The sequence below is a fragment of the Jaculus jaculus genome, chromosome 3, assembly GCF_020740685.1.
Source record: "Jaculus jaculus isolate mJacJac1 chromosome 3, mJacJac1.mat.Y.cur, whole genome shotgun sequence".
NCBI lineage: Eukaryota > Metazoa > Chordata > Mammalia > Rodentia > Dipodidae > Jaculus > Jaculus jaculus.
In genome coordinates, this window is record NC_059104.1 from 4,433,790 (window position 1) to 4,452,660 (window position 18,871).

Sequence of the window (18,871 nt, forward strand, 5' to 3'; positions counted from 1 at the left end):
CACTTCGGGAGGTCAGAGGTCAGGCTGGAGCATGAATACTCTCATTGCACTCTGGAAAAGCTGCTCACAGACCTTGAGTCCTTGGCTTATAGCTCTGTGTCTCCACCTCTGCCTCCCTATACACAACACTTCTGTCTCTCCTGTGTGTTTCTGTGTCTAGATCCCCAAATCCATGACAGTGCCACCAGTTATTGGATTAGGAGCCAGCTTAAGCCCAGAGACCTCAACTTCTCTACACTGCAGAATCCTTCAGTCTCTGAGTGGGGTCATGTTCACAGATTCTCCATGGACATGAACTTTGAGGAGCACTGTGTAACCCAGAACATTTCCTGACAGGGTTATTTGAGAGCAAAATTGAATGCTAGAAATAGGTATTCAAGGAGATGATTGGAATGCTGTTTGTACCATAATAAGTGCCAAATGGCTCAGTGCTAATTAATAACAAGAATTTCTGTATTTCCATCCATTTCCAAAGGTACTGTCCAGTTCCTAGTTCTCATTAGCTCATATCAATTCTAGCTTATGTATCTACCTTCAGCCTTTTCCCCTCCATAATTCTAACATAAATTCATTATAATTTATAACATAATGGCCAAAGACATTCCCAAAGCCATGCTTCCTTACATATTTACTCTTGCAGTAAGTATATCATATCCTGGAACCAGACAGCAGCCAAAGTCATTACCAACTTTTTACTGCTCCAGTCCTATCTGTTAATTACCTTTCAAATCATAAAGGTAGCTGACACTTATTATGCATATCCCATAGTGGTATGACGGGTCTCATGTGAAGATCTCTGCATGCGTTACCCTCCAAGTCCCCATAGCCACTGTGGTGGAGGTTGACCTTGGCCCAACACTCACAGGTAGGAAGAGGATGCACAGCCCACCCAGACCAAGTTCACCTGAACCCCAAGTGCAGGACAGGGAAGCTCCACCGGGGTCCTGATCCCAGAGGACAAGCCCGAGCTGCGCTTGCCACATGACACCTGTCCCGGTCTGCTCAGAGCTGAGCGCATCGTACCCCTTATTGCTCTTTGATCTCCAAATTCTCCACAGTCCTGAGTCAGTACGTGAGTGAGTTTCCCGTGTGTCACTGCGGCCAAGTACTTGAGAAAGAAAAAAAACAACTTCAAGGAAGAAAGCTTTGTTTTCCTCATGGTTTCGAGAGGGTTGGTCCTTCCTGGTGGGCAGCACAGTGCAGAGCAAAGCAGTCTCACTGCGGCAGGCAGGAGGCGGAGAGGAAGGGAATGCAGGGAGGGGCCAGGTGAGACCCAGCTCCTAGCAGCACCATGGCCCCCAGCAGGGACCTACTTCATCTTAGGAAGCCACCTCCACTCTTCATCATCGCCCTACCATGATATCTTACTATGAATCCGTGAGAAGATTGATCCACTGATTGGATGAGAGCCCTCAGGATCCAATTACTTCCCTCAAGTCACTCAGCTGGCAGCCAATCCCCAACACATGGAGCTACGGGGCACGTTTCATGTTCACAGATTAGAATTCACATCGTGTCCTTCTTACCTCAATGAATCCTAAGTAGAAGTGTGTTTTTTTTTAATGGACAGTAAATCTTTCCACTTATGTTATAAATGCTTATAAAGCACAGTCTTTTACTCTTTTTTTCCTAATTATTCTCCCAGAGCATAGAGAAGTAGTGACTATGTAGTAGGCAGTTAAATAACGAATACTTCTCAGGAATGTTAATTTGTGCTGGTGAAATATTAAGCCTTGCATTCACATCATGAAGAATCCTTCAGAATTTAAATTCATTTAATTTCCAATTTTATGATTTTATATTTTATGATTGGGTGCTTTCAATTAAGTAGCAGCTGTCACCTATTAGAAGAAAATTCCTTAGTCCAATGAGCAGACTATGAAAATTAGCTGCTGTTCAGGAAAGTAACACCTAGCATGATTGTGCACTACCCACATTTAGAAGCAATGGTATCCGATGTAAACATTTAGATGGAGCAGAAAATTCTAGAATTCACTGGTGGTTCTTTGCTCCCACCTCAGCAAACATCTCTAGGCAACTCCCATCCAAGGCTGAGTTAGAGGAACAGACTTTCCAGGGTCGGCTACATCCTAGTAAGCAGGTAAGCAGATGCCAGTCATGTTGCCAGAACCCTTCTCTCCCTGACTCAGCTTAGGAGTTCTGGCTCTCTACAACGTGGACTAATCACACAACAATCTATCTTGATGACTTTTCTTGGGACATGCTATTTTCTATCCTTAAACATACCATGAAAAAAAATACATCATGATTCTCCATACTTACTTCAAAACTCAAAATACCCAATATATCAGATACTTTAGTTAAATCTGACAATCAAAACCCCAATTTTGAGATCTAGAAATATTTATGTTATAAAGCAGTGAATGGGATGGAGAGACAGCTTAGTGGTTAAGGCACTTGCCTGGAAAGCCTGAGGACCCAGGCTTAACTCCCCAGAACCCATGTAAGCCAGATGCACAGGGTGGTGCATGCATCTGGAATTCATTTTCAGTGGCCGGAGTCCCAAGCACACCCATTCTATCTTTACCTGCCCCCCCCCCTCTCTTAAATAAATAAATATATTTAAAGCACTTGGTATACACCAGCGTGGCATTCATAAAAATGCACAGGCAGCTCCCAGGCTGCTGACCTCAGACTACATGACCAAGATTCTCCAAGGGGCAGGACCTTGACTTCAGTTTCATTTGGGGTCAGCCCAAGTCTATTTACTGAAAGCTATTTGTGTGTGTGTGTAGTGTAGAGTTTGTGGTATGTGAAGTGTGCACAGTGCATGCACATGTGTGTGCAGATCACGTATTCTGTGCACGTACGTGTTGAGGCCAGAGAAGCATGTAGAGTTTCCTCCTTTTGCTCATCTGTCTGTTTGCCTGAGCAGAGTCTCTTACTCAACACAGAGATGCAATGTGTACTATTTGTTTATTTCCTGATTTTTTGAGGTAAGGTCTCCCTCTGGCCCAAGCTGACCTAGAATTCACTATGTATGGTGGCCTTAAATTCACAGCGATCATCCTTCCGAGTGCTGGGATTAAAGATGTACTCCACCATACCCAGCTTTGTGCTATTTATTTAGCTATTGTTTATTTTGTCAACAAAACTTGAAGGATACTTGAGAGTAGCAACTTCAGAGGAGGAATTATATCCCAAGTGAGTGTTCGCTGTGTACGTCTGTGTCTCTTTAACTTGTTCTCTCTCCGTCCCTTCCCTCCTCTTTCCTCCTTTTCTGTCATCTCCTTGGTCTCCCTCTCCTTATCTTGCCTTAACTAAATTTAATGAACCCTAATTGACGATTTAAAATGAAGTTGCATTTCAGAGGGAAGAGCTGTTGAACACAGGAGACTGGTTTAGTTTATTAGACTGGCAAATTGCAACAAAAGTCTGCTCAACTCCCAACAGTGAACAGTAAAGTACGGAAGGGCCAGGATCACCAAGCACTGCACAAACATAGCACTGGCTAAGTGAAAACAAAACTGAGTAACGTTGGGGTGACAGGAAAGAACACGAGCATGCATGCTATCAAGAAAATGCTTGCCTTTGAAAAAGAACATTTATTCAATCCTTCTCAGGAGTTCAACTACGGTGGTTGGAAATAAGGGGTGAAAGAAGATTAGTAAAAAGTGCATAATAGGCAGTGTACAAACAGGGATTTAAACTGAAGGATCTTTTGTTATTCTGGCTTTATTTTTCATATTTTCAAATATAAAAACACATACATCTGACTACTTTAGTAGCCTAATATTAAATGAAAATATGATCACCGAGATTAAATTGAAAACATCTTCCTGGATACTTTTCTGGAAAAAGTAAGACTATGCTAAGGGAAGCTCATACATCTTTTCAAATATTATTTCCTTTTGAAAACAATTTAGTTTCTTAATTTATAAGATTTTTAATTTTATTCTATAATGCAATGTATGACTACTCGTGAAGATGTTTTAAAGGAAATCAGTGATTCAAAGAAGTTAATGTGTGATATTATATACATATATAAATATATACATATACATTATACATACAAACATAAATATAAGTATATATACAGAGTGTGTGTGTGTGTGTGTGTGTGTGTGTGTGTGTGTGTGTATGTTCCATACAAACACATGACACATATACATAGATTCCACCAAACACCTGTGTAGACAGCAGACCCTCAATGAAGAAATCACCTTGGAAACAAGTATCTGGTCACATGCCTATCAAGGGTTTCAATATCAGGTTGGTAGAGTTGGGAAGATCCAGCCTGATGGTGGCTGGAACCATACCATGGGCAGGGACCCTAGATAGTTAACAAAGAAAAAGCTGAGAATTGAGACTTTATCTCCCTCTCCTTTCCCACTCCTGATGGGACTGTGTAATGCTTCGCTTGCTGATCCTTCATGCTTTACCCACCAGGGTGGAATTACTTATCCTTCATGCTTTCCCCACCATGGTGGACTTCCTAATCCTTCATGCTTTACCCACCAGGGTGGAATTCCTGATCCTTCATGATTTCCCCACCACGATGGACTTCCTGCTCCTTCATGCTTTACCCACCAGGGTGGAATTACTTATCCTTCATGCTTTCCCCACCATGGTGGACTTCCTGATCCTTCATGCTTTATCCACCAAGGTGGAATTCCTGATCCTTCATGATTTCCCCACCACGATGGACTTCCTGCTCCTTCATGCTTTCCCCACCATGGTGGACTTCCTGATACTTCATGCTTTCCCCACAAGGTGAACTTTGTAATTCTTCATTCTTTCCCCACCATGACCAACTTCCTCTTGGAGCTAAAAGCAGAGAACTAGCCCTTTCCTACCTTAAAATCTTTTGAGCTTAATTATTTTTTCACAGCAATTAGACAATAATTGACTTAATCCTACAACCTAAAAGTTTGGGTTTATTGAAGTATCTTCTACTTCTAACAGGTTAATTATCCAACCACTTTTAAACATAGTCTGACCCATTGTCTTTAGACATAGATGAAATAGAGACTTTTTTTGAAGAATTTAACATGTATGACATCTTGTTCTTTTCTCAATAGCATCCTTATTGCCACGTGAAGCCTTACAAAATTATATTGTAGCATCCACTTTGCTGTTGGCATTCTGGTCTTCTGAGTTTTTATCAGTGTTTGTCTTTAGGGTTTTTATCTGTGTTTGTCTTTAACCTGTTTACAGCATCACAGGACTTGCCTAGTCCATCTCTCCAAACATTTCACAATTTCTCTCATAAGATATTATACACGTTTCTAACTATGTGGGCAAGTTTAGTCATGGAAATGACTCCAAGTTTAAAGGACTTACTTTGACTCCTTTTTTCTGACAATTAGCCCATGGATGCCTGAAGCATTCATTAGGACAGAACATCCCAACAGGACTCCGAGGTAGATGAGCTTTCATTTCTCATGGTGAGCAAGAAGCAGACACTAGATGTGATTGGGGTCCAAGTATAACCTGCAAAGGTAGATTCCTAGTGCCCTACTCACTCCAATAAAGTTCCACCTCCTAAAAGTTTCCCTACTGCTAAAATAGCATGGCCAGCTGGGCACCCAGCACTGATCCCGCTTCTGGGGGAGTCATTCAGATACAACACAAAACAAGAGAATGGCAGCTCCCTCAGCTAGAACTTAGGATAGAAGACTGTAACAACAACCACGATAAAAGCACAGAAAATGCCTATGTAAAAATGACTGTGGGGTGATGGAGATGGGACTGATCTGGGTTTGTGATGACACAAATGAACAAGACAGTAAAAACCAAAGCTTCCTTGAATAAAAGGAACAGAGCTGAGGCCTCCTGAGACCTGGTTTCAAGATATACCATAGAGCTTTGTAGTAACCTGGTACTGGCATGATAACAGACATGAAGGTCAATAGAATAGAATAGAGACCCCAAAAATAAACTCACATATCTACAACGGAGTGATACTCTGAAAGTGTCTTAGTACATTGTGCTAGGAAAACTGGATACAAACACATGGAAGACTGAAATAATCCCAACCCCTTAACGTTTAGAAAAGTGGAACAAAAATCATCTCAAAATAGAGAAAAGACCCAAATGTCAGACCTGAGCTTATGCAAGTTCTAGGAGAAATTGCAGGGAGCACAGTTATGATATCATATTGGAAATATTTTGTAGATAAACTGATATAAGAACTTTAAAGCCATTAACATTACTACAATATCTGTACAATGTATGAGCAAGTAATAAAGTTAGCAGCCAGTCATCATCAAAGGAAATTATTTAAAAATGCTCGATTAACAAATCCAGTTATTTTGAAGGGAAACCAGTTGTTTTTCTGGTATCTTAAGCAAAACACAAAAACACCTAACCATTTTTTTACTTTATCATATTTTCTAAGTTACTTGGGACTTTTCGTGGACTTCTTGGAAGAGCATGTTTCCCTCAGTACTTCATACAATTTAAAGAGCATGGCCTTAATACTTGAAAGGCATCCTATCTACCATTCCTCCACCAAGACAACCCAGCAGCCACATTACGTGATGAGAGGAGGCGTGGGAAAGACGTACCCTCTTTGTCGTTGTGGTGGATGATGGCATCCTGAATCACGTCTCCGAGGCTGAAGCGGACCTTCGGGCTCTTGCCCGGCTTAAGCCTCCGCAGGAGCCCTTCCTGCCTCTGAAACGCCTTCTCGCGCTCATAGTACGCCTTGATTTGCTCACAGCGCATGCGCCTCACCAGCCTCTGCCGCTGGCCCAGGGGAAGCGACTCCAGCAAGCACTGGTCAATTTCCATCTCATGGGATCGAAACACGTTACATAGCTGGAAGCAACCTGAAAGCAAGGAAGAAGGAGTGTAAAATCCTTAGCGCTCCAGGGCCAGCAGCATTTCCCACGTCCCTGCTTCCACAGTGCCCACAGCAGCCGGAGTCCACCCACCAGTCTTTTGTTGGACACAGAGATCCAGCACCCTTCTTACAGATTGGAGAAACAGCCGATGAATGACCCAAGATTCCGTGAAAGTAAAAACAAGTTATAGGATTAGATAAAGATGTACTTTGCCCAACACAATTATGAATAACCCGCCCTTTCCTGTTTCTGTAAAAGCATACAAAAGGATCAGAGGTATAACCATTATATCAAACTAGTTCTGTTACAGTGAATTCGAGAGTTCAACATGCTATTCTATTTCTGCTTCTCTTTATGCTTTGCAAATCTTTATTCTCACAAACACCAGGTGCACCGGGGTAGCCTTCTCTGTTTTATCTTTCCAAACTCACTAACATAGTTGGTATGACATAGCTGATGTTTCAGCTAATGTGAGAGAAAGGACTGGAATGTATTCTACCAAGCTTTCATCTGACCTTTTTCTTCATGATGAATCGTGTTCGTTTCTAAGAGAATTTACTGTGGTTAAGTATGAAGACCAAGATAGTATATAAATTTGCTTTTTGGGTGCATTTCAAAAAAGAAAATCACAGATAGGTTTGTGGCTACTTTCATCTTTGTTTGATTAATGTGATCACTTACAAACTGAGTTCTTCATTCGGGATTTGAATAAAGTTATTTCAATATAGCATTTCCCATGACACCATCCCAAACACCAGTGATTAAAGTGCACACTTACATTTACCATTGGGTTAGAAATTTACCAGGGACAGGAAGTTAGTCTTGAAGCACTGGGCATCATAGACGGTGGTGTACAAATATAGGAAAGGATCTCCTGCCTCCACCGACCTATGTCACCATGCCTTGTAAGTTCTTTTCTTGGAATATTTATTTTTTTGTTTGAGCCCAAACAGGTGAAAGTAGCTGTACCTGCCCCAACTGTTGCTGGTTATATGCCACATTAGATGACAAAAGAGAAAACCACATACTGAGATTCCACTTCATCTTTGGGACGGTGCCCTGTTGCTTTGAAAGGACCAGCCACAGCAGTGCTACGTACAGCTCTGTTTCCACTGGCGTCCTGCAAATCGTCACCTCAGGATCTGGTACATTCATATGGCCACCCCTGTTTTGCAAGTGGGGAATGTAGTTGAGAGAAGCTGTTGCATCTAAGGCTGGAGAGATGTGTGTGGGCCAGTCAGAAGCGCTCCTTCCAGACTCATGTGGATCACTAGCCAAAGGAGTGACTCTCTCAAGCCAGCAAAGAAGGTGTGATTGCTTTCCATAGACGGAAGGAGCAAGAGACAGAAAGCAGGATTAGGAAAATTTGGGATATTTTTGTTTGTTTACTTGAATTTGACAAAAGTCAATATTTTACAATCCTGTTTTCATTAAGACTTTTCATTAGTAAGTGTAAACGTGATGTTGAAGATACGGAGTAGCTGCAAGTAAAATGACCCCTTTCCAACAGCATTGAAAGGAACAGGCAAAGGTAGTGCTGAAGTGACAACTACCCAGAGCTTGTCAGTGTGATAAAAGCCACAATCCTGGTTCAAGCAGACTGTCTGCGTGCTCCTTAATACTGAGTGGGAACTGACTTCCGCTTTCAGATCTGTTCAGGAAACTGCACCATGCTTTGTTATTGACTGGTGCGTGGAGCCCTGCTGCTTTCTTGGCTGTCCAGGCCTGTCAGTGGGTCCCAGGAGATCACAGGCCACAGGAAATCTCATCAAAGTAACACAGCCTCTCAGCGGGCCGCACACTGATTAGCATGCCCTTGGCAGGGAGGGTAATCTAATAAACATTGGTCCTCCAGGTCTCTGCTCCCAGGAAAGGGCTCCTGGTGAAAATGTCATTTAACTTCTAAGGACACTGCTGTGTCAACCCACAATTTACTGAGTAATCCTTCCCAGATGTCAGAAAGGAGTACCAAGGGTTATGCTTAAATTAATTACCTTTCTCCTCTTAGGATTTGTTAAAAAATCATCAAAAGCTTCACTTGTTAAACTCCAAATAAATACCTGTAAAATTTGAGTTTCACTGTATTTTATTCATTATTGGTTTCTTAAGTCAGTACACAGAATAATTGGTTCTAGTATGACATTTTTATAATGTGCCATTATGTCTTGTTCTAACTTTTGGTCCTTAATATATTTTCTTGTTAAATAATACCATATACTTTGTCTTTAAATAGTATATAAGTTGATTACAATCTAAAAATGCATTAGGTATTGTGATGTTTGCGTGTGTGTGTAATTAAAGGTGAATGAACTGTGTCATGTGTATTGATGTTGGCTAACCTATAATATAACTCTAAAAACAACAGTCATGGGAAACAGAATTTTGGTATAGTTGACTAAAAACTCATGAAAGTTTGTAAGCAGAAGAGAGCAATGAAAATGACAGCCTCAGGGAGACTCATAAGGCTGATGGGTGAGGACATGAGCCCTACACCACCATTTCACATCTCGGTCTACCCATAGTCTGGGCAAGACTTGCTAATTGCCACACATAGAGTCCCTGTGGCTCATCTAGTCAACAGTTGGGCCAGGAGTTTTCCTCATGAAGATTGTGCTCACTGCTCTGCTAGCTCTGCCTCATATGAAAACTCATGTGAGGGTTAGAAAGATGGCTTAATGGTTAAGGCTCTGGCCTGTAAAACCAAAGAAACCAGGTTCAGTTCCCCAGGACCCATATAGGACAGCTGCACAAGTTGGCACATGTATCTGGAGTTCATTAGCAGTGGATGAAGTTCTTGGCGCACCCATTCTCTCTCTCTCTCTCTGTGTGTGTGTGTAAATAAAATCAATTTTTAAAAATTAAAAAAAAGGAAATTTGTGTGAACTGACATGACTCTGAGGGGACACAAGAAGGACCTTATTCTACCAGCACACACAGGTGAGTGTTACAAAAACACATGTAGCAAGAAGTAACGTGTTCACTGCTGGGAAACAGAATGACTGGCTCTCCATGAAGCAAACTTTTCTTCTTAGATGCTGTGGAGGTTTGACTAAGGTGTCCTTCATAAAACTGTGTATTCTGAATGCTAGGTTCACAGCTGGTAGCAATTTTTTAACTTGAGCCTCCTGAAGGCAGTATATTGTTGGAGGCAGTCTTTCCCTTGCTAGTGTTTGTCACATTCTCCTTTGGCTGTTGTCCAACTGATATCAGTCAGGAGGTGATGTACAGCCTCTGCTCATGCTATCATTTTCCTGTGACATCACGGAGCTTCCCCTCAAGTCTGTAAAGCAAAATAAATTGCTTCCTTCCACAGCCTGCTCTTGGTTGGGTGCTTTTCACCAGCAACGTGAAGCTACTGTGACAGTAAAATTGATACCAGGAGTGGGGTTGTAACCTTTAGAATCATAACTGTGTGGCTTCTGGCCCTTTCCAACTAATATTTTTTTAATTTTTAAATTTTTTGTTAGCATTTTCCATGGTTATAAAAAATATCCCATGGTAATTCCCTCTCTCCCCACCCCCACACTTTCCCCATTGAAATTCCATTCTCCATCATATTACCTCCCCATCACAATCATTGTACTTACATATATACAATATCAACCTATTAAGTACCCTCCTCCCTTCCTTTCACTTTCCTTTATGTCTCCTTTTTAACTTACTGGCCTCTGCTACTAAGTATTTTCATTCTCATGCAGAAGCCCAATCATCTGTAGCTAGTATCCACATATGAGAGAGAACATGTGGTGCTTGGCTTTCTGGGCCTGGGTAACCTCACTTAGTATAATCCTTTCCAGGTCCATCTATTTTTCTGCAAATTTCATAACTTCATTTTTCTTTACAGCTGAGTAGAACTCTATTGTATAAATGTGCCACATCTTCATTATCCACTCCTCAGTTGAGGGACATTTAGGCTGGTTCCATTTCCCAGCTATTTTAAATTGAGCAGCAATAAACATGGTTGAGCACGTATTTCTAAGGAAATGAGATGAGTCCTTTGGATATATGCCTAGGAGTGCTATAGCTGGGTCATATGGTAGTTCAATCTTTAGCTGTCTTAGGAACCTCCACACTGAATTCCACAATGGCTGGATCAGATTGCATTCCCACCAGCAGTGTAAAAGGGTTCCTCTTTTTCCACATGCCCGCCAACATTTATGATCGTTTGTTTTCATGATGGTGGCCAATCTGACAGGAATGAGATGGTATCTCAATGTAGTTTTAATCTGCATTTCCCTGATGACTAGTGATGTGGAAGATTTTTTTAGATGCTTATATGCCATTCGTATTTCTTCCTTTGAGAATGCTCTATTTAGCTCCATAGCCCATTTTTTGATTGGCTTGTTTGACTCATTATTTAACTTTTTGAGTTCTTCGTATATCCTAGATATTAATCCTCTATCAGATATATAGCTGGCGAAGATTTTTTTCCCATTCTGTAGGTTGCCTCTTTGCTTTTTTCACTGTGTCCTTTGCAGAGCAAAATCTTTGTAATTTCATGAGGTCCTAGTGATTAATCTGTGGTTTTATTGCCTGAGCAATTGGGGTTGTATTCAGAAAGTCTTTGCCAAGACCAACATGTTGAAGGGTTTCCCCTACCTTTTTCCTCTAGCAGTGTTAGATTTTCTGGTCTGATGTTAAGGTCTTTAATCTATGTGGACTTAATTCTTGTGCATGGCGAGAGAGAAGAATCTATTTTCATCCTTCTGCAGATATATATCCAGTTTTCCCAACACCATTTTCTGAAGAGGCTGTCTTTTCTCCAATGAGTATTTTTGGCATTTTTATTGAATATCAGGTGGCTATAGCTACTTGGGCTTACATCTGGGTCCTCTATTCTGTTCCAGGATGAAAGTGGAAGGAAGCCTAAGAAATGTCTTGCAGTGCTACAATTATGGCTTGATGGGCTATTATTACCAGAGCTCAAAGATTTGAATGCAGTAAGAACTACAGACTGTGAGGTATTCCTGGACTGGGCTAGAAGCAGTTTCTGTGTGATGCTTGCTGTTATGCCCATGACCTGATAATTTATGAAAAGTTGCAATTCATAGAAATGGACTGATGTGAGCAGAGCTATATGACTCAGAAAAAATTAATGAAATCTTTCAGCCAAAATTTCTGCCCATTTAGCTCCAACTGTTTGAGAGATTATGACCACTGAATTGGACAAGCTGATATGCATTGGGACAACGGGAAGAATGAAGACACTTTTTTTTTAAAGTATTTTTTTAAAAAATTTTTTATTTATTTATTTAAGAGCGACAGACACAGAGAGAAAAGACAGGTAGAGGGAGAGAGAGAGAGAATGGGCGCGCCAGGGCTTCCAGCCTCTGCAAACGAACTCCAGACGCGTGAGCCCCCTTGTGCATCTGGCTAACGTGGGACCTAGGGAACCGAGCCTCGAACCGGGGTCCTTAGGCTTCACAGGCAAGCGCTTAACCGCTAAGCCATCTCTCCAGCCCTGAAGACACTTTTGAAATGGCCTGAATGCTTAAGGATTGTCCTGTTCTTTAATGTTGTTTTCATTCCCTGCCCCCAGATTTAAAAGTTTGTAGCCCATCTGGCACTATGGAGTAGAGCAAAAGCAGGAAAGAGAGGGTCATTGAATTTGCAACATGGTTTTGTATTTTGTAAATGGCCATGGGCATTGTGAAGCAGTCTTTTTGGATAACTACTGTGGAGACCCAGTGGAGCCATGAAGATGAACTGCGGGTTGCAAGTGGAGACCCAGCCAGTGGAGATGGACTAGAAGATGGCTGCCAAAGAAAACTGCTGGCACCTGATGAAGTTTCCCAGGACTGTGAGTAGTCTAGCTGGAGGGGCATAATTGTCCATGGTTAGAATTATTGGATTTGGAGACTTGTCATTGGTTGGAGTTGTCAGGCTTGGACTAGTGTTTGATGTTTGCCCCATTTTAAAACTTGTATTGGCTGAATATTTCTTTACTATGCCAAGTACTATCTTTTCCAGTGTGAAAGTTTATTCTGTGCCTGTATGGTGCTTTTTATCTGTTGTAGTTTTGTTTGGGGGTTTTGTTTGTTTGTTCTTGGTATTATGGCTCAGTTAAAAGACCTTGGACTATGGGTTATGTTTGAACATTATTAGAATTGATAAAAATATGCTGACTTTTAAAGTTGGACTGTTGCATTACATTTTACATCATGGATAGTTATCAGTTTGTGGGCTTTAGGGGCAGAATGTGGTGATTTGATTCAGTTGTCCTCCATAAACTTAATGCTTTATGAATGCTAGGTTCCAGCTGTTGGCAGTTTGATAATTGTAGCCTCTTGAAGGCAGTGTACTATTGGGGGCAGGCTTATGGGTGTTATAGCCAGTTTTCCCTTGTCAGTGTTTGGTACCCCTTGAGTCTGTAGGCCAAAATAAACCTTTCCCTTTGCAAGCTGCTCTTGATCAGGTGCTTTTTGCCAGCAACACAGAACTGAGTGCAACAGATACATATTTAGATCCCATCTTTCACATTTCAGACCCAAGTTGTAAGACCTTCACTTGTTAGCCATAACCAGGCTCCTTCTTCTGGATCTGGCCTCAGTGCATGGTGCTCACTGAAACCCATATCAACAGTGGCCATATGTAGATGGAGCCCTGTCCTCTTTCATTGCCCAAGGAAGCTTCTCCCACCAATGAGCCCTTTCCTTAATTAAAAATAATTATTTATTTAAGAGAGAGGGAGGGAGGGAGAGAGAGACAGAGAGAGGGAGAGAATGGGCACACCAGGACCTCCAGCCATTGCAAGCAATTTCCAGACGCATGTGCCACCATGTGCACCTGGCTTACTTGGGTTCTGGGGAGTTGGACCTGGGGCCTTAGGCTTCACAGGCAAGTGCCGTACCTGATAAGCTATTTCTCCAGCCTCTTTCCTTAACTGATCTGAGCAAGAGGTCTAATCCTATAGTGATTAGCCACTAATAGTTTTGGAGTTCTAATTGCCACAAAAATTAGCATCCTAAGTATGGGGTGTTATTGTTTAAATAATGGTTGAACAGAAAACTTTAAAAAGTGACTGAAGAACAGACTAGAAAATGAGATTTTTGATGTTAAATAAATAAAAATAGAAGAAAGATGGTAATTATCTCAATTTCCATATTCTGAAAATAGGAAAAGGTTGCCTCAAAAACACAATAAGCAAGCAGGATTACAGGTCAATGTCATTAATAAGAGCACAGGTACACACTCAGCTTGCATGGCTGTAGCAGAAAATGTACCCAGGAATTGTACTTTCTCAGGGGAATAAAAGAATGGTTTGTGCCCCCCCCCCAGGTAAGGTTTTGTTGTACCTCAGGTTGACATGGAATTCACTATGTAGTCTCAGGTTGGTCTTGAACTCATGGCGATCCACCTACCTCTGCCTCCCCAGTGCTGGTATTAAAAGCATTCACCAATATAAATGTCCATGGATATGTTTCTACTTTAAAATTTGTAACATTGGGAAGAAGACCCATTACTTCCATTCCACCTTAAAATGAAGCTTTTAGGACCCAAAATAGGAAAAGGAAATGAGCAAATGGTCAACCAGAGGAAAACCAAAACCCCCTAGGAGGCAGCTCTTAGGACTGGGAGTCCAGAATCCTGCTGGGTACTAGTCACCAAATACAGAGAGAAAAGGACATCCCTAAATATAATGAAATAAGCTCTGCTGCACTAACTTGTAGGCAATAGCAGAATGATTTTAAAGTCATTGATAGACAGCCATAACTACTCTTACCCATGATAAGAGAATTAGCAACAAGAAGTGAGACTTAAGATAGTCTTTTCCACAGCCCAAATGCATGTTGTGAACTCCTTGGAACATTTTACAGATGAAAATTAAGACACAATAATCTAGTATGCAATGAAAAGATGAAAGTACTAGAGAAACAAACTTTTTGACCATCATTTCCCTTATGTTTTAAGAAAATTGGTCTTCATAACTTTCCACTTGTCATTTTTGGAGGTGAAGGGGCAAATCAGTGAAGTATAACTGAGCCAACTAATGCAGACCCACAAACCCAAACAAAACAGAAAAGTGATCTGTGGCCAAGGCGGAGCCACTAAGTGGTTTGATTCAGGTGTATCCCATAAACTTATGTGCTGTGAATGTCACCAAGTCATTGAGAAGGGTGTCCAAACACAAAGCAATAAACGCTCCTAGACCCCACATGTCACATAGAAACATGCCCCATAAGAGAAAAACCAGTACTTTGGATTGCAACAAAACTAAATTGGTCTGTGGTGTAATAGACATTATTAAGAACATAAAGACAAAAGCTATTGGCTGGAAAAAGCAAAACATATGGGACACCTATATTTGAAAGAAGAATCAAATCAAGAATATGTAAGAAGACACCCATGTGACCAGGAAACTATGAGGTCGATCACAGAAGGCAAAACACGTTGCAGGACACAAGTTGCACCAGGATTTTGAGACGATGGCAAGCACTTGGAGGAACTGAGCAGCCCCAGGCGTTGCGGAGGAGGGTGCCACACAAGCTCAGGAAAGGAAGGGCAAGCAGATTTTGGAACCAAACTATGGCTATTTTCACTGTAGACTGCAGGGCTCAACGGGAGAACTTGTGTTGCATCTCTGGAACTAATAAAGTTTACTTCAAACAACTCTGCTGCAAGTGTCAAAAGGGTTTTAACCCTTATCGAGTGGAAGCAATCCAATGTCAGACCTGCTCCAAGACTCATTGTTTCTGTTCTCAAAAGAAGAAACACATTGATCTAGTGAAGCTCACCAACAGGAACTCTGTGGTCCTTGCAAAGACAAGAAATTCCCTTTTGGCAATATCCACAGACTGAAATGCATCCTATGACAGGTGATAGATATGGCTAATGAGCTTGGAAAACTGACTGTGCTATCTTCCCTTTTTGCAATATGGCTCTGATTTGGCAATGGAAAATGGACTGGGCTTTTTGTAGGTAGTATATAACAATTACACAATATGAATAAATGAAATCTATGCATATGAAGTAGAAATAAAAGAATATATAAGAAGACTGGAGAAATGGCTTAGTGACTAAGGTGCTTGCCTGTGAAGCCTATGGATACATATTGGACTCTTCAGGTCCCACATAAGCCAGACACACAAGCATGCAAGGTCACACATGTGCACAAGGTGGCGCACACAACTGGTGTTTAATTACAGTGCCTGGAGACCCTGGATTCTCTCATAAAAAAGGGTCAATCTGTTGGGCTTGTCTCAAAAAAAAAATTATATATGAGAACTAAAAACTCAACAAACAGCCCAATTAGAGAATTGAAGTCATTTGAAGACATGTCCCATGGACCTGTTAGCACGAAAGGTGAGCGTAGGGCTTGGCATAGTGATGGCTGCAGTTACTTGTTAAGAGTTTAGGTTTAGTGATAATCCCTCTTCGGATGGCAAGAGCCTGCATCTCTTTTTCCCGTGGAAAGGAATGGGGATGGAAGGCACTCTAGCATTCAGGGAAAGCGTGGCGGTCTCCTTAACGACCACACTGTGTAACAAGCAGTTTCAGATGAGTGTGCCTGCCTCTGCAAGGCCCCGCGGGCTGCCTTTGGCCTACTAAGGCTTGCTCTGAGGCAAAGCCGAGCTGCATTCCGAGCTCTGGCAGGCATGCTGGAGGGCTCAGCCCTGGTGCCATCACCTGTCTCCACACTGACAAAGCCCAGAACTGAAGAACGGATGGCTGCTTCCTGGGACTGCTTAGCCTTAATGTTTAAACTAGAATTTCCGGTATAGTTTGATTACTTCTCCTTCATTAATGGACCTAAAACGGCCTTAAAAAGGGATGAATTCTGACAAGAGGCTCAACATATTCTTGGCGAAATTTGGAAAGAGATGTTATTTTTCTAAAGGAAAAAATGAATCCTCAGATCAAAATAAAAATATTACAATTTTCTGTGTTAAGTGAAAGAAAATATAGTTTATATCTTATATAAGAGCGAGCATACATTTATGTGAAATTGGGATGTTATATGTCAATAACACTAGTGTATCTTTGTGAAATAGGGATGCTTCCATCTAGGACCACAGGGACTACAAGCTACACACAGAAGCTGTGGAAGCTCTGCTCAGCTCTTTTGGCTAACTGGGGCTCTCGCCTGTGCCCTGCATCCTGGCTCTTTCAGGAAGCATAAGACCCCTCACTGACCTTACTACATTATCATAACCATGCTGATGCATAGGAGCTATCCCCTGCTTCACCATGACAGAGCTTCGTGGTGAGCCTGAAGGACTCAGGATCCAGAGGGACACCATGACAGGCTTCAGAGTCACCACTAGGCCTAAGTTTCTGTTTCCCGGCAAGGTTTCAATAAGAATTTAACAGTTACTGAAAAAAGACCACAAACTGCTTATGCCATACATTTCTATAGTTATAAGTTGCTTAAATTCCTCAAACACACATAGCCAATCACAATAAAAGTTACCTAATCTGCTTGAGATTCCCCTAGCCCCCTGCCCACCAGCTCTGACCCCCAGCATCCTAAGCCTATCAGAAAAATACAAGTGCAGTACTACTTAAATCTACCAATCATGGAACCATTCCCTACTTCTTGGTTCAAATCCCTATATAAAACCTGCCCCCCCTGCTGCTCAGGGCTCTTGTATGGATCCACTGCATTGGTGAAGTCAAGAGTCTGAGTTTAAGCCCGAAATAAAGCTCCTTGCCTTTGCATATGTGTTTGGTTCTCCTTGGTGGTCACTGGGGGCACTGAGAACTGGGCATAACATGCCATAAGGCAAGGAGAATTGAAATGACTTTGAATTTTACCCAAGATATATGTGTCTCAAGTTCATTCACAGTGGCAGGAAGTCCTGGCACACCTACACTCACTGACTCTATCTGCTATGTTGTTTCCTTCTCAAATAAATAAATGTTAAAAAGGAGCCAATTCTTTGACACATGTGTTTATCAAAGGTCACCCAGTGTAAAGAAGGTTTCTGTCATCACCAGTCACTAACTGAGGTCAGACCACAACTGGATAGAAGCACAGCTGCTTACAAGACAGCCAGCGAGGGTGCTCTACAGGAAGGGAAATGAGGATGTTCTACACAACGGGAAGTGAGGGTGCCTTACAAGACAGGAAGTGAGGGTGCTCTACAGGACAGGAAATAAGGATGCTGTACAAGATAGGAAGTGAGGTTGCTCTACAAGACAGGAAGTTGAAAGAGGGAAATCTTCCTTCCCCTGGGTCAGTTAATGCAGGGTGGTGTCATCTATATGCAAAACACTGTAGAGGCTCCTCAAAAAATTAAAAAGCAAGCAATCACATGCCCCCACCATTACACTTCTGTATAGACTTCTAACTTGTGAAGGCAAGAGTTCATGCGATGGTTGCCTAGCCATGCTCAGTACTATTCACACAGGCCAAGAGCTTCGAACAGGCTACATGTCCATAGAGGACAAACTAAAAGGCATATTCACAGGCTAAAAATGAAGGGAATCCTGTCACATGATGCATGAATGGAACTTGAAAGTGCAAGATTAAGTGAAATAAACCCTCCACTAAAGGGTCCCCACAGTGGAGGTCCACTTGTCTTAAGTGCTCAGACCCTGAAAGGAAGGTGGTGGTTTCAAAGCCTGGGGGACTTCATTTTCAGTAGAATTTCAGATTCTCAAGATGAAAATGTTCTGGAAAACTGTCACCCAACAATGTAAATACACTTAATACTCCTGAGCCACAGCATCATTAAGATGGTAAGTTTATATTTCAACCCTGTACAAATATTGAAAAGTAAAACGCAAGAGGCTATCCCACAGAGGTTTTAAGCATATATACGAAGTGTGAGTATTTTGCGAAAATGTATTCATGTTAGTGTTTGTCCCATGTTATTAAGATGTTTTCTGTGAATGCTCAAAGCCTATAAAATTGTTGTCTAGGAAGAAAATTGGTATGCTTACACAGAGGTGGTATATATACCCACCGGCATGCACACGTGTGCACACGTGCACACACACACAGAGACACTGATATCTGTGCACCCATTTCTTCAGGCAGGACTTTTATTCTTGGAATCCATTGCTACAGAAAGATCCCAGAGGGTTTTTGTTTCTCTTATTCTGCACATACAATGACA

General features: G+C 41.7%; 1 protein-coding gene across 4 annotated transcripts in view; it reads right to left on the minus strand.

Moving 5' to 3' along the window:
• The window catches only part of Myo16 (myosin XVI), a 524,203-nt gene that overhangs the window by 388,696 nt on the left and 116,636 nt on the right, over positions 1-18,871 (minus strand). For all 4 annotated transcript variants that reach the window (XM_004663404.3, XM_045145894.1, XM_045145893.1 and 1 more), the window contains exon 2: positions 6,531-6,794. In XM_004663404.3, coding sequence (XP_004663461.2) covers positions 6,531-6,756 — 226 coding nt within the window. In that variant the 5' untranslated portion in view covers positions 6,757-6,794. The remainder of the gene's footprint in view (positions 1-6,530; positions 6,795-18,871) is intronic.